Here is a 16,908-nt window from a genome sequence, read left to right on the forward strand (position 1 = left end):
CCGTTTCAGATGTGAGCATCTAAGCCCGCCATGGAGGAGGAGGGCGAACGAGGCCCCGACGAGGGCTACCTTCTGGTCAGGATCCACGTGCCGGAGCTCAACGTGCAGAAGTGCCTCCAGTTTCCCCGGGACCAACTCGTCTGGGACGTCAAGCAGCAATGTTTGGCCGCGCTACCCAAGGTAAAGCACGTTACGCACACCCGCAACACCACAGACACCGACAAATTTGACAGTGCACTGCTTGTCCAGTAAACTGTAACTCTGTGTAGGTTTTTCACACTTTTCCTCAAACAGTTGAAGTTCTGTTTTTTTAACGTTTGTTTTTCCGGTGGCGCTGCTCCCAGGTGGCCACTTGGTACCGGGTAGGTAATTTTTGATTGACCCGTTTTTCAACTCACCTACTAATGCATGGTTTGGTGACTGACTCTGCATGACCCGGCTCCGGAGGGGGGCGCTTGCTTGAAGGTCGCTTGAGGGGTTGGAGTGGAATTAGAAACTTCGGTTTAGTACCGGCGAAATTGCCGCTAGGAGGAACGCTAGACGAGAGACAAGTTTCAGCACAGAATAATCATTTCTCGGATTCTTTTGACATATTCATTTTAATATTCGAGATTATTATTATGTTATTCAAACACAATTTAGACACTGTAGAGCAAACAAGGCTTATCAAACCCGTCTATTAGTTTATTCGCCTAAATGTATTATTAATACCGTCTTCAAATTACACCAAAGTTGAAAAATCGAAAACTTAATAATTGAAAAATTGAAACATTTTAAATGAAAAAAATCGGTAAATCAAAAAATTGAAAAATCAAAAAAATTAGAAACGTCAAAAATTGAAAACTGAAAAATAAAAAAATTTAAAAATCGTAGAACTGAAATATCGGAAAATTGAGAAATCGAAAAATGAAGAAATTCGAGAAACCGAAAATATGAAGAATCGAGAAATCGAAGAATCGATAAATTGAAAAATCCCAATAGTAATATGTCGAAAAATTGAGAAATCGAAATCGAGCAAAACTGAAGTATCGTAAAGTTAATAAATTGAAAAACTGAAAATTTAAAAAAAAATTATATCAAAAACTAAAAATTCAAAAAATCGAGAAATTGAACAATCAACAAACCAAAACATTGAAATCCCAGTAAGTTGATAAATAGGAAAATTTAAAAAACAAGAATTTTAAAAATCCAAGAATTCAACAACAAAAAAAATCTAAAATTTAAAAATTCGACAAATTGAAAAATCATGGAACTGAAAAATCGAAAAGTCGAGATAGTGAGAAATCTAAAAACCTAAAACTTTAAAAATCGAAAAATCAAAACACCCAAAAATCGAAACATTAAAAAATCAAAAATTAAAATATCTGAAAATTGAAAATAAAGAAATTGAAAAGTTCTCAATATTCAAATCCTGGAAAATTGAGTATTGAAAACTTGAAAAATGTAAAATTTTAAAAATCCAAAAATTCAGAAATTAAAGAAAAGAAAATTCAAAAATTTAAAAATTTGAAAAATTGAAAAATTAAAATATCGAAAAATTGAAGAATTGGGAAATCGAAACACCAAATAAATCAAAAAAAAATCTAAAATTCAAAAAATCAAAAAATTGAACACTCAAAAAGTCGAAAAATCGAAACATCGCAATGTTCAAAAACTGAAACATCGGAAATCAAGACATCAACAGTAGAGGAGTTAAAAAATAAAAAAATTAAGAAATCAAATTAGACCAAAATTGAAAAATCGAAAAGTTAATTATTGAAAAATCTAAAAATCGAAAAATTGAACAATTTAAAAATTAAACAATTTAAAAATCGAAGAATTGGAAAACCAAAAAATCTAAACCGAGAACTTGAAAAATCGTATAATCGGCAAATCAAAACATCAAGGAAAACAAAAAAATTAACGGAAAATCTAGAACTTAAAAATTGAAAAATTAAAATACCTATCGAAAAATTGAAAAACTGAGAAATCGAAACATCAAAAAATGGAAAAATTGAAGAACCGAAACATTGCCAAATCCCAGAACTGAAATACTGAAAAACTGAAAAATGGAAGGAAAATTGAAAAATCGAAAAAGTGAAAAAATTCAAAACTGAAATCTTGAAAAACTGAAAAATGGAAAGAAAATTGAAGAATCGGAAAAGTGAAAAACTGAAACATTGAAAAATCCAGAAATCGAAAAATTGAAAAATCACAATTGAAGAAAGAATTGAAAAATCAAGAAATAGAGAAATGGGAAAATCAAAAAATTGAAAAATCGAAAAATTTAGAAACGTCAAAAATTGAAAACTGAGAAATAAAAAAATTTAAAAATCGTAAAACTGAAATATCGGAAAATTGAGAAATCGATAAATTGAAAAATCCCAATAGTAATATGTCGAAAAATTGAGAAATCGAAATCGAGCAAAACTGAAGTATCGTAAATTTAATAAATTGAAAAACTGAAAATTAAAAAAAAAAATTATATCAAAAACTAACAATTCAAAAAATCGAGAAATTGAACAATCAACAAATCAAAACATTGAAATCCCAGTAAGTTGATAAATAGAAAAATTTAAAAAACAAAAATTTTAAAAATCCAAGAATTGAACAACAAAAAAAATTCAAGCCTGAAAAATCAGAAAATCGAATGATCGAGAACTCAAAACATCCAAGAAAAAAAATCTAACATTTTAAAAATTCGACAAATTGAAAAATCATGGAACTGAAAAATCGAAAAGTCGAGATAGTGAGAAATCTAAAAACCTAAAACTTTAAAAATCGAAAAATCAAAACACCCAAAAATCGAAACATTAAAAAATCAAAAATTAAAATATCTGAAAATTGAAAATCCAGAAATTGAAAAGTTCTCAATATTCAAATCCTGAAAAATTGAGTATTGAAAACTTGAAAAATTGAAAAATGTAAAATTTAAAAAATCCAAAAATTGAGAAATTAAAGAAAAGAAAAATCAAAAATTTAAAAATTCGAAAAATTGAAAAATTAAAATATCGAAAAATTGAAGAATTGGGAAATCGAAACACCAAATAAATAAAAAAAAAATCTAAAATTCAAAAATCAAAAAATTGAACACTCAAAAAGCCAAAAAGTCGAAAAATCGAAACATCGCAATGTTCAAAAACTGAAACATCGAGAAATCCAAACATCAACAGTAGAGGAGTTAAAAAATAAAAAAATTAAGAAATCAAATTAGACCAAAATTGAAAAATCGAAAAGTTAATAATTGAAAAATTGAAACATTTTAAATGAGTAAAAATCGGTAAACCGAAAAATTGAAAAATCTAAAAATCGAAAAATTGAACAATCTAAAAATTAAACAATTTAAAAATCGAAGAATTGGAAAATCAAAAAATCTAAACCGAGAACTTGAAAAATCGAATAATCGACAAATCAAAACATCAAGGAAAACAAAAAAATTAACGGAAAATCTAGAACTTAAAAATTGAAAAATTAAAATACCTATCGAAAAATTGAAAAACTGAGAAATCGAAACATCAAAAAATGGAAAAATTGAAGAACCGAAACATTGCCAAATCCCAGAACTGAAATACTGAAAAACTGAAAAATGGAAGGAAAATTGAAAAATCGAAAAAGTGAAAAAAATCAAAACTGAAATCTTGAAAAACTGAAAAATGGAAAGAAAATTGAAGAATCGGAAAAGTGAAAAACTGAAACATTGAAAAATTCAGAAATCGAAAAATTGAAAAATCACAATTGAAGAAAGAATTGAAAAATCAAGAAATAGAGAAATGGGAAAATAAAAAAATCAGTTAATCAAAAAATTGAAAAATCGAAAAATTTAGAAACGTCAAAAATTGAAAACTGAAAAATAAAAAAATTTAAAAATCGTAGAACCGAAATATCGGAAAATTGAGAAATCGAAAAATGAAGAAATTCGAGAAACCGAAAATATGAAGAATCGAGAAATCGAAATCGAGCAAAACTGAAGTATCGTAAAGTTAATAAATTGAAAAACTGAAAATTTTTGAAAAAAAATTATATCAAAAACTAAAAATTCAAAAATCGAGAAATTGAACAATCAACAAACCAAAACATTGAAATCCCAGTAAGTTGATAAATAGGAAAATTTAAAAAACAAGAATTTTAAAAATCCAAGAATTGAACAACAAAAAAAATCTAAGCCTGAAAACTCAGAAAATCGAATGATCGAGAACTCAAAACATCAAAGAAAACAAAAAAACTAAAATTTAAAAATTCGACAAATTGAAAAATCATGGAACTGAAAAATCGAAAAGTCGAGATAGTGAGAAATCTAAAAACCTAAAACTTTAAAAATCGAAAAATCAAAACACCCAAAAATCAAACATTAAAAAATCAAAAATTAAAATATCTGAAAATTGAAAATCCAGAAATTGAAAAGTTCTCAATATTCAAATCCTGGAAAATTGAGAATTGAAAACTTGAAAAATTGAGAAATCCAAGCATCAAAAAATAGTAAAATTGAAAAATGTAAAATTTTAAAAATCCAAAAATTGAGAAATTAAAGAAAAGAAAAATCAAAAATTTAAAAATTCGAAAAATTGAAAAATGAAAATATCGAAAAATTGAAGAATTGGGAAATCGAAACACCAAATAAATCAAAAAAAAAAATCTAAAATCCAAAAATCAAAAAATTGAACACTCAAAAAGCCAAAAAGTCGAAAAATCGAAACATCGCAATGTTCAAAAACTGAAACATCGAGAAATCAAAACATCAACAGTAGAGGAGTCAAAAATCAAAAAATTAAGAAATCAAATTAGACCAAAATTGAAAGATCGAAAAGTTAATAATTGAAAAATTGAAACATTTTAAATGAAAAAAAATCGGTAAACCAAAAAATTGAAAAATCTAAAAATCGACAAATTGAACAATCTAAAAATTAAACAATTTAAAAATCGAAGAATTGGAAAACCAAAAAATCTAAACCGAGAACTTGAAAAATCGAATAATCAACAAATCAAAACATCAAGGAAAACAAAAAAATTAACGGAAAATCTAGAACTTAAAAATTGAAAAATTAAAATACCTATCGAAAAATTGAAAAACTGAGAAATCGAAACATCAAAAAATGGAAAAATGAAGAACCGAAACATTGCCAAATCCCAGAACTGAAATACTGAAAAACTGAAAAATGGAAGGAAAATTGAAAAATCGAAAAAGTGAAAAAATTCAAAACTGAAATCTTGAAAAACTGAAAAATGGAAAGAAAATTGAAGAATCGGAAAAGTGAAAAACTGAAACATTGAAAAATTCAGAAATCGAAAAATTGAAAAATCACAATTGAAGAAAGAATTGAAAAATCAAGAAATAGAGAAATGGAAAAATCAAAAAATCAGTTATTAAAAAAATTGAAAAATCGAAAAATTTAGAAACGTCAAAAATTGAAAACTGAAAAATAAAAAATTTTAAAATCGTAGAACTGAAATTTCGGAAAATTGAGAAATCGAAAAATGAAGAAATTCGAGAAACCGAAAATATGAAGAATCGAGAAGTCGAAGAATCGATAAATTGAAAAATCCCAATAGTAATATGTCGAAAAATTGAGAAATCGAAATCGAGCAAAACTGAAGTATCGTAAAGTTAATAAATTGAAAAACTGAAAATTTTTGAAAAAAAAAATTCGTATCAAAAACTAAAAATTCAAAAAATCGAGACATTGAACAATCAACAAACCAAAACATTGAAATCCCAGTAAGTTGATAAATAGGAAAATTTAAAAAACAAAAATTTTAAAAATCCAAGAATTGAACAACAAAAAAAATCCAAGCCTGAAAACTCAGAAAATCGAATGATCGAGAACTCAAAACATCAAAGAAAAAAAAATCTAAAATTCAAAAATTCGACAAATTGAAAAATCATGGAACTGAAAAATCGAAAAGTTGAGATAGTGAGAAATCTAAAAACCTAAAACTTTAAAAATCGAAAAATCAAAACACCCAAAAATCGAAACATTAAAAAATCAAAAATTAAAATATCTGAAAATTGAAAATCCAGAAATTGAAAAGTTCTCAATATTCAGATCCTGAAAAATTGAGTATTGAAAACTTGAAAAATTGAGAAATCCAAGCATCAAAAAATAGTAAAATTGAAAAATGTAAAATTTAAAAAATCCAAAAATTGAGAAATTAAAGAAAAGAAAAATCAAAAATTTAAAAATTCGAAAAATTGAAAAATTAAAATATTGAAAAATTGAAGAATTGGGAAATCGAAACACCAAATAAATCAAAAAAAAATCTAAAATTCAAAAATCAAAAAATTGAACACTCAAAAAGCCAAAAAGTCGAAAAATCGAAACATCGCAATGTTCAAAAACTGAAACATCGAGAAATCAAAACATCAACAGTAGAGGAGTTAAAAAATAAAAAAATTAAGAAATCAAATTAGACCAAAATTGAAAAATCGAAAAGTTAATAATTGAAAAATTGAAACATTTTAAATGAATAAAAATCGGTAAACCGAAAAATTGAAAAATCTAAAAATCGAAAAATTGAACAATCTAAAAATTAAACAATTTAAAAATCGAAGAATTGGAAAACCAAAAAATCTAAACCGAGAACTTGAAAAATCGAATAATCGACAATCAAAACATCAAGGAAAACAAAAAAATTAACGGAAAATCTAGAACTTAAAAATTGAAAATTTAAAATACCTATCGAAAAATTGAAAAACTGTGAAATCGAAACGTCAAAAAATGGAAAAATTGAAGAACCGAAACATTGCCAAATCCCAGAACTGAAATACTGAAAAACTGAAAAATGGAAGGAAACTTGAAAAATCGAAAAAGTGAAAAAATTCAAAACTGAAATCTTGAAAAACTGAAAAATGGAAAGAAAATTGAAGAATAGGAAAAGTGAAAAACAGAAACATTGAAAAATTCAGAAATCGAAAAATTGAAAAATCACAATTGAAGAAAGAATTGAAAAATCAAGAAATAGAGAAATGGGAAAGTAAAAAAGTCAGTTAATCAAAAAATTGAAAAATCGAAAAATTTAGAAACGTCAAAAATTGAAAACTGAAAAATAAAAAAAAATTAAAAATCGTAAAACTGAAATATCGGAAAATTGAGAAATCGAAAAATGAAGAAATTCGAGAAACCGAAAATATGAAGAATCGAGAAATCGAAGAATCGATAAATTGAAAAATCCCAATAGTAATACATATGTCGAAAAATTGAGAAATCGAAATCGAGCAAAATTGAAGTATCGTAAAGTTAATAAATTGAAAAACTGAAAATTTTTGAAAAAAAAAGTTATATCAAAAACTAAAAATTCAAAAAATCGAGAAATTGAACAATCAACAAATCAAAACATTGAAATCCCAGTAAGTTGATAAATAGGAAAATTTAAAAAACAAAAATTTTAAAAATCCAAGAATTGAACAACAAAAAAAATCCAAGCCTGAAAACTCAGAAAATCGAATGATCGAGAACTCAAAACATCAAAGAAAACAAAAAATCTAAAATTTAAAAATTCGACAAATTGAAAAATCATGGAACTGAAAAATCGAAAAGTCGAGATAGTGAGAAATCTAAAAACCTAAAACTTTAAAAATCGAAAAATCAAAACACCCAAAAATCGAAACATTAAAAAATCAAAAATTAAAATATCTGAAAATTGAAAATCCAGAAATTGAAAAGTTCTCAATATTCAAATCCTGGAAAATTGAGTATTGAAAACTTGAAAAATTGAGAAATCCAAGCATCAAAAAATAGTAAAATTGAAAAATGTAAAATTTAAAAAATCCAAAAATTGAGAAATTAAAAGAAAAATCAAAAATTAAAATATCGAAAAATTGAAGAATTGAGAAATCGAAACACCAAATAAATCAAAGAAAAAATCTAAAATTCAAAAATCAAAAAATTGAACACTCAAAAAGCCAAAAAGTCGAAAAATCGAAACATCGCAATGTTCAAAAACTGAAACATCGAGAAATCAAAACATCAAGAGTAGAGGAGTTAAAAAATAAAAAAATTAAGAAATCAAATTAGACCAAAATTGAAAAATCGAAAAGTTAATTGAAAAATTGAAACATTTTAAATGAATAAAAATCGGTAAATCGAAAAATTGAAAAATCAAAAAATCGAAAAATTGAACAATCTAAAAATTAAACAATTTAAAAATCGAAGAATTGGAAAACCAAAAAATCTAAACCGAGAACTTGAAAAATCGAATAATCGACAAATCAAAACATCAAGGAAAACAAAAAAATTAGCGGAAAATCTAGAACTTCAAAATTGAAAAATTAAAATACCTATCGAAAAATTGAAAAACTGAGAAATCGAAACATCAAAAAATGGAAAAATTGAAGAACCGAAACATTGCCAAATCCCAGAACTGAAATACTGAAAAGCTGAAAAATGGAAGGAAAATTGAAAAATCGAAAAAGTGAAAAAATTCAAAACTGAAATCTTGAAAAACTGAAACATTGAAAAATTCAGAAATCGAAAAATTGAAAAATCACAATTGAAGAAAGAATTGAAAAATCAAGAAATAGAGAAATGGGAAAATAAAAAAATCAGTTAATCAAAAAATTGAAAAATCGAAAAATTTAGAGACGTCAAAAATTGAAAAGTGAAAAATAAAAAAATTTAAAAACCGTAAAACTGAAATATCGGAAAATTGAGAAATCGAAAAATGAAGAAATTCGAGAAACCGAAAATATGAAGAATCGAGAAATCGAAGAATCGATAAATTGAAAAATCCCAATAGTAATATGTCGAAAAATTGAGAAATCGAAATCGAGCAAAACTGAAGTATCGTAAAGTTAATAAATTGAAAACCTGAAAGTTTTTGAAAAAAAAAGTTATATCAAAAACTAAAAATTCAAAAAATCGAGAAATTGAACAATCAATAAATCAAAACATTGAAATCCCAGTAAGTTGATAAATAGGAAAATTCAAAAAACAAAAATTTTAAAAATCCAAGAATTGAACAACAAAAAAAATCCAAGCCTGAAAACTCAGAAAATCGAATGATCGAGAACTCAAAACATCAAAGAAAAAAAAATCTAAAATTTAAAAATTCGACAAATTGAAAAATCATGGAACTTAAAAATCGAAAAGTCGAGATAGTGAGAAATCTAAAAACCTAAAACTTTAAAAATCGAAAAATCAAAACACCCAAAAATCGAAACATTAAAAAATCAAAAATTAAAATATCTGAAAATTGAAAATCCAGAAATTGAAAAGTTCTCAATATTCAAATCCTGAAAAATTGAGTATTGAAAACTTGAAAAATTGAGAAATCCAAGCATCAAAAAATAGTAAAATTGAAAAATGTAAAATTTAAAAAATCCAAAAATTGAGAAATTAAAGAAAAGAAAAATCAAAAATTTAAAAATTCGAAAAATTGAAAAATTAAAATATCGAAAAATTGAAGAATTGGGAAATCGAAACACCAAATAAATCAAAAAAAAATCTAAAATTCAAAAATCAAAAAATTGAACACTCAAAAAGTCGAAAAATCGAAACATCGCAATGTTCAAAAACTGAAACATCGAGAAATCAAAACATCAACAGTAGAGGAATTAAAAAATAAAAAAAATAAGAAATCAAATTAGACAAAAATTGAAAAATCGAAAAGTTAATAATTGAAAAATTGAAACATTTTAAATGAATAAAAATCGGTAAACCGAAAAATTGAAAAATCTAAAAATCGAAAAATTGAACAATCTAAAAATTAAACAATTTAAAAATCGAAGAATTGGAAAACAAAAAATCTAAACCGAGAACTTGAAAAAGCGAATAATCGACAAATCAAAACATCAAGGAAAACAAAAAAAATTAACGGAAAATCTAGAACTTAAAAATTGAAAAATTAAAATACCTATCGAAAAATTGAAAAACTGAGAAATCGAAACATCAAAAAATGGAAAAATTGAAGAACCGAAACATTGCCACATCCCAGAACTGAAATACTGAAAAACTGAAAAATGGAAGGAAAATTGAAAAATCGAAAAAGTGAAAAAATTCAAAACCGAAATCTTGAAAAACTGAAAAATCTGAAGTATCGTAAAGTTAATAAATTGAAAAACTGAAAATTTTTGAAAAAAAAAGTTATATCAAAAACTAAAAATTCAAAAAATCGAGAAATTGAACAATCAACAGATCAAAACATTGAAATCCCAGTAAGTTGATAAATAGGAAAATTTAAAAAACAAAAATTTTAAAAATCCAAGAATTGAACAACAAAAAAAATCTAAGCCTGAAAACTCAGAAAATCGAATGACCGAGAACTCACAACATCAAAGAAAACAAAAAATCTAAAATTTAAAAATTCGACAAATTGAAAAATCATGGAACTGAAAAATCGAAAAGTCGAGATAGTGAGAAATCTAAAAACCTAAAACTTTAAAAATCGAAAAATCAAAACACCCAAAAATCGAAACATTAAAAAATCAAAAATTAAAATATCTGAAAATTGAAAATCCAGAAATTGAAAAGTTCTCAATATTCAAATCCTGGAAAATTGAGTATTGAAAACTTGAAAAATTAAGAAATCCGAGCATCAAAAAATAGTAAAATTGAAAAATGTAAAATTTAAAAATCCAAAAATTGAGAAATTAAAGAAAAGAAAAATAAAAAATTTAAAAATTCGAAAAATTGAAAAATTAAAATATCGAAAAATGGAAGAATTGGGAAATCGAAACACCAAATAAATCAAAAAAAAAATCTAAAATTCAAAAATCAAAAAATTGAACACTCGAAAAGCCAAAAAGTCGAAAAATCGAAACATCGGGATGTTCAAAAACTGAAACATCGAGAAATCAAAACATCAACAGTAGAGGAGTCAAAAATCAAAAAAATAAGAAATCAAATTAGACCAAAATTGAAAGATCGAAAAGTTAATAATTGAAAAATTGAAACATTTTAAATGAAAAAAAATCGGTAAACCGAAAAATTGAAAAATCTAAAAATCGAGAAATTGAACAATCTAAAAATTAAACAATTTAAAAATCGAAGAATTGGAAAACCAAAAAATCTAAACCGAGAACTTGAAAAATCGAATAATCGACAAATCAAAACATCAAGGAAAACAAAAAAATTAACGGAAAATCTAGAACTTAAAAATTGAAAAATTAAAAGACCTATCGAAAAATTGAAAAACTGAGAAATCGAAACATCAAAAAATGGAAAAATTGAAGAACCGAAACATTGCCAAATCCCAGAACTGAAATACTGAAAAACTGAAAAATGGAATGAAAATTGAAAAATCGAAAAAGTGAAAAAATTTAAAACTGAAATCTTGAAAAACTGAAAAATGGAAAGAAAATTGAAGAATCGGAAAAGTGAAAAACTGAAATATTGAAAAATTCAGAAATCGAAAAATTGAAAAATCACAATTGGAAAAATCGAAAAATTTAGAAACTTCAAAAATTGAAAACTGAAAAATAAAAAAATTTAAAAATCGTAAAACTGAAATATCGGAAAATTGAGAAATCGAAAAATGAAGAAATTCGAGAAACCGAAAATATGAAGAATCGAGAAATCGAAGAATCGATAAATTGAAAAATCCCAATAGTCGAAAAATTGAGAAATCGAAATCGTGCAAAACTGAAGTATAAAACAAAAAAACTCAAATTTAAAAATTCGACAAATTGAAAAATCATGGAACTGAAAAATCGAAAAGTCGAGATACTGAGAAATCTAAAAATCTAAAACTTTAAAAACTGAAAAATTAAAATATCGAGAAATTTAAAAACCGAGAAAATACAATATCAAAAATTTGAAAGATTAAAGAAACGAAATATTGCAAAATTCCGAAGCTGAAATATTGAAAAACCTAAAAATGGAAGAAAAATTAAAGAATCGAAACAGTGAAAAAATCCCAAACTGAAACATTGAAAAATTGAGAAATGGAGAAATGGGAAAAATAAAAAAATTTATCTAAAGAGTTTAGACAGTACTTCCCTCGCTATTGGAAACGTGACGACTGCATGCCTATTATGTTTTTTTTTCACAATTTTAGTGGCGCTCCTATCGGCAAAGTACTGAACTAACGGCTCAAAATCTGTCGAATTGATACCCATTTTTTTCAATGATTGTTAGTTTTTGTTAAAAACTCTGCTAACCAATAGATCATTAATTTTCCTCTGATATTCCTGTTAAAATTATTCGACGTATTTTGCATTAATTTGTGGTATATTTTCATTTTAATAAACACATTATTATTTAAACAAATTGTACCACTAACAAACATTTAATGACTCTGCGCCCTGTAAAAAGTCATGTTTTATCCATGTGCGAATTTTCAAGCGACTCTATGATGGTTATGACTCAAAAAACTTGAAAAGAAAACATACAATGGTGCTTTTTTACGATATTTCTCAGCCATATTTTTTTAGTTGATTGAACTGGTCTCTGCGCCCTAGAATATGAAAAAAGCTGCAGTTTGATGTATGTTTAATATCATTTTTTCATACAAAAAATCAAAAAAATGTTATACCTCGTCTAGCGAGTCCCCTTCGTGGACATTAATAACTGAATTACGGCTTCCTATAAATTGTTTGTTCGGAAAAGTTTAATTTGAACATTTTTCGTCCGTATTTGTTTACTTTCACAGGTCACCGGTGTCGGGCGTTTGCGTAACGCACTGTTGCGTGTTTTTCAGCCATCGAACACCTGCGAGAATGATTCGGACGCCACTGGCGACGAAATGACCGCTGACCTCTCTCGGAATCTCCCGCGATGTTGGTTTTCAGTCAATTACGTTATTACACGGTGCGTTTCTTGTTATTTAAATTCGCGCCAGAATTCTTGAATGGGCGTAGGACGTGGCAGGGCGCGGGGTGAATCGGAAATAATGAGCTGAAACTAAGTCGAACGCACCTCGTGCGTTAAGTTATGCGGAATGTTTAATTGTTGCTACTTTCGTGCAGAAAAGCGTGTTAATTGGCTTATTAGAGAAATTGTTATGGTGTAGATGGTATCTGGATTGTTGGCGGGTTAAATTTTAATGCGTTTGGGGAAATTATGTGGGAAAAGTGAGTGTAGACACGACATTGGAAACATAAAAGATGTGTGTTTCAGCTCATTGTGTGTGTATTTATTATTCAGTCTAACCACTTATTTTATTGTAACACTACAATTTCCAAGTTTTTGCTTGATCTATTGTGTATTATTTGTGTTAGCTTTGATTCTTTCATTCATTGTTTATACTCGTCCTTGTAGTTTCTATTTGTTACAGTTTATCATTTGAGTTAGACTCGTAGGTCTTCTTTTTTCGATACCGAATCAAGGTTGTGTTTACAACTATTGATTCGAGTACGACGTTGTGTCTTCTATTTTAGCTCTCATCACAATCTTTATTTCCTAATCGTATTTTAATCACACCACTAACCCTTGTGTAAAAATAACAACATAAAAATGTTGCGTACGTGTCAACTATGCCATTTTAATAATCCTTCTAAAACAGTTTGAACAATTATAGGATTATCAGATAATATTTTTTATTGTTTTTATAAGTGTGTTTATTTCTTAAAGTAGTTACAATTCGTTACTTTCAGTCTTATGTGGTCCGACGAATCCAACTTTACTAACACCTAATGGCCTTACGTCCGCGCGATTAAATCTCCCATAATAAACAGAATCGTTAAGGACACTTGTGAAAACAGATGTATCGATAACATTCAATAACACAAAATCATTGTGATATGATTGATCAAACTGTTTATATTTAGGTTCGCTACAATCAGCGACGTTTCTTCGCCGTTTTCGAACCAAGTAATGTGATTGTTCTCCACTTGGCTATTATTACGTGCAGCGAGCATCAGATTCATACATATTTCATAGAGCCGTGTTGCCATTACTCGTGCAGATGTATCGACAATACACGGGATGAACAATCCTCAATGCATTTTTACGAGCCACATTCACCAAGAATCGGGTGTCCGTTGGTGCTACAAGACACTAATAAATGTGTAATTATAACTAATACAAAATTGGGGGTTTGTTAGTTATGCAACCAACTATACACGCAGCTCATTTTTTTCAGAAGTTTCAATTTCCCGCCACTGCACTGCCAATTACACAAACAACGAATAAAATTGTTACACGTATTTTTGCTCTACATAACTTTCACTAACTGGCCTTGGTTTTTCGCGCCTGCGGTTAATTGCACTGCAGTGGCGGCTCGTGAGGTTTAAGCGGAGTGAGGCGAAGAATCTTGGCTATTTATATATCTATATTATTGCAAAAACTTCCATGTCCTTTGGGTCGATCTATAAACTTGTCGCTGACGTTGCTGTTCGCCATTGACGTTGGCGTTGGGTTTTCAACCAATCAAACTGCGCTAGTGTGCACTGCTGTCAACTTGAAGGAAAATCCCCTGAAGTAAGGTCCATATTAAAACAAAAAGACAAAATCTATGCCCGCCCACCCACCCTATCTCAATTGTAAAGATTTTTTTAATTCACGGTGAACCAACGGGGGCGGAGCTTAACTGCAAAATACTTATTTCTTCACAAGAAATTAAAAGCATGTTTTTGCGTATCCATAATATTCTTTGAATAACGCGATACTTACATGGCAATTTCTTGTACAGAAATAACGATTTTGCAATTAAATTCCGCTCCTTTGGCTCTCGATGAATACCATAAATCATCACAATTGAGATGGGGTGGGTGGGCGGGGCTAATATTTTGCCCATTTTTCTTAATTTACGTAGTCGTCTTTTCAGAACAAGAAACTTAAAATTTGTTTAAAATGATAAATTCGTATAGACAGACATGGATCTTGCATTTAAGCCCCGCCCCTTGATCTGACAACGAATGAAAAATTGATCACAATTGAAAATTGAGATCGGGGCGGGTATGGGTGAGGCCTAATCTTTGTCTTTATTTTTTTGTTAATATACATAGTATACTTTGAACAACACCATACTCAAAAACATGTTTTTAATTCCTTGTAAAGACATAAGTATTTTGCAGTTAAGCTCTGCCCTCTTGATTCACGACGAATAAAAAAAATCATCAGAATTGCGATCGGGTGGGTGGGCGGGGTTTATATTTTCCTTTGTTTCTTACTATGCACAGTATTCTTTGAATAACACGATACTCAAAAACAATTTTTTAATTTTTTCTAAAAAAACAAGTATTTTGCAGTTGAGCTCCGCCTCCTTGGTTCACAGTGAATAAAAAAAATCGTCACAACTGAGATATGGCGGGTGGGCGGGTTTACATTTTGCCTTTTTATTGTAATATGTGTAGACTAGGAAAAAAGAAGCAAAATATATGCCCCGCCCACCCACCCTATCTCATTTGTAGTTAAAAAATTTATTCGTCGTGTGCCGAGGGGTAGAGCTTACTCGCAGTCCTCATTTTTGTCCAAGAAATTACCAACTGAAACATATCTTAAGTGGGTAATCGTATTGTTCAAAGAAAATTATATGTATTAAATAAAAAAGAAAATCAAAGTTCAAGCTCCACCTATACTATCTGAATACATGTTTTGAATTCTGGAAAAGATCAAAATTTTCTATGGATGCAAATCTGTTTCCAAGATACGTCAATGTATTAATTAGATTTGTAAAAGCAAAATTTGTTATTAGCGAAGGATGCACTCTAAAACTATATTATTACAACAATAAGGCAAAATGTAAGCCCGCCCACCCGCCCTACCTCAATTGTGATGATTTTTTATTCGCCGTGAACTCAAGGGGGCGGAGCTTAACTGCAAAATACTTATTTCTCTACAAGAAATTAAAAACATGTTGGTGACTATCGTGTTGTTTAAAAAATACTACGTATATTAAGAGAAAAAAGACAAACTATAAAAAACCCGCCCAACCACCCCATCTCAATTTTGATGATTTTTTTTATTGTTAGAAACTTTAAACATTAGTTGAGACGATAAAAAAATCATCACAGTTGAGATAGGGCGGGTGGGCGGGGCTTATATTTTACAGTTTTTCTTAATATACGTAGTCGTCTTTTCAGAATAAGAAACTTAAAAGATGTTTAAAATGGTAAATTCTTGTAGACAAATACGATCTTGCAATTAAGCCCCGCCCCTCGATCTGACAACGAATGAAAAATTCATCACATTTGAGAATTGAGATTGGGGCGGGTATGGGTGGGGCCTAATCTTTAGCTGTATTATTATTTTTTTCAGTATACATAATATTCTTTGAACAACATGACACTCAAAAACATGTTTCTAATTTCTCGGAGAGAAATAAAGATTTTGCAGTTAAGCTCCGCCTTCTTGGTTCACGACGAATAAAAAGAATCATCAGAATTGAGATCGGGTGGGTGGGCGGGGCTCACTTTTATCTTTTTTTTTATTAATATGTGTAGATTTATTTCGACAACAAGAAAGTTAAAAATTATTCAACTTGTAATCAAAATCGGAAATTTGGACAAAAAAATAATATTTTACGATAAATACATATAGGTCATGAAATAATTTGGTAACAGAACTTCCATGGACTAAATTTTTCTTCAATTTCTTCCAGTCTTGAAAAATCTGGAGATATTAATATTTATATTTTTTAAATTGTGTTTTTATAAGATTTGTTGTTTTTCTTCCAATATCTCTATAGTTATCAGAGTTTTTTTTTTTTCACTAATTTTTATTTTATTGCGACGTTCTTCAGTTTTAATTGAAATGCCAACTTAAAAAATTAATGAGCTCGAAATTTCGTGAACACTAAAATTGAAAAAAATTTTGGCAAAAAGTTCTTCAACCTGAAACAAAAATCGAAAATTTCGACCAAAAACTAAAACTTTGTGAGGAAAAATTAAACAGATTTAAATCTCGTAAAAACAAAGTCTCACAATTGTGCCAAAAAAAATTATTCAAATCGTGATCAAAAGCGAAAATTTGGCCAAAAAATTAAAACTTTATGATAAATACACGGACTATAAGAAGATTTAAATAGAACCACGACGGACCAAATTTTTCTTCAACT

General features: G+C 27.9%; 1 protein-coding gene across 13 annotated transcripts in view; it reads left to right on the forward strand.

Moving 5' to 3' along the window:
* The window catches only part of LOC135141043 (protein shank), a 184,103-nt gene that overhangs the window by 157,776 nt on the left and 9,419 nt on the right, over positions 1 to 16,908 (forward strand). For 10 of the 13 annotated variants that reach the window (XM_064071874.1, XM_064071883.1, XM_064071884.1 and 7 more), the window contains 2 exons: positions 10 to 180; positions 345 to 362. In XM_064071874.1, coding sequence (XP_063927944.1) covers positions 31 to 180; positions 345 to 362 — 168 coding nt within the window. In that variant the 5' untranslated portion in view covers positions 10 to 30. The remainder of the gene's footprint in view (positions 1 to 9; positions 181 to 344; positions 363 to 16,908) is intronic. The other 3 variants (XM_064071882.1, XM_064071887.1, XM_064071886.1) reach the window with 1 other exon arrangement.

The sequence above is a fragment of the Zophobas morio genome, unplaced genomic scaffold (genome assembly GCF_036711695.1).
Source record: "Zophobas morio isolate AGI-343-1 ecotype UQ-CSIRO unplaced genomic scaffold, CSIRO_AGI_Zmor_V1 ptg000041l, whole genome shotgun sequence".
NCBI classification, from domain to species: domain Eukaryota; kingdom Metazoa; phylum Arthropoda; class Insecta; order Coleoptera; family Tenebrionidae; genus Zophobas; species Zophobas morio.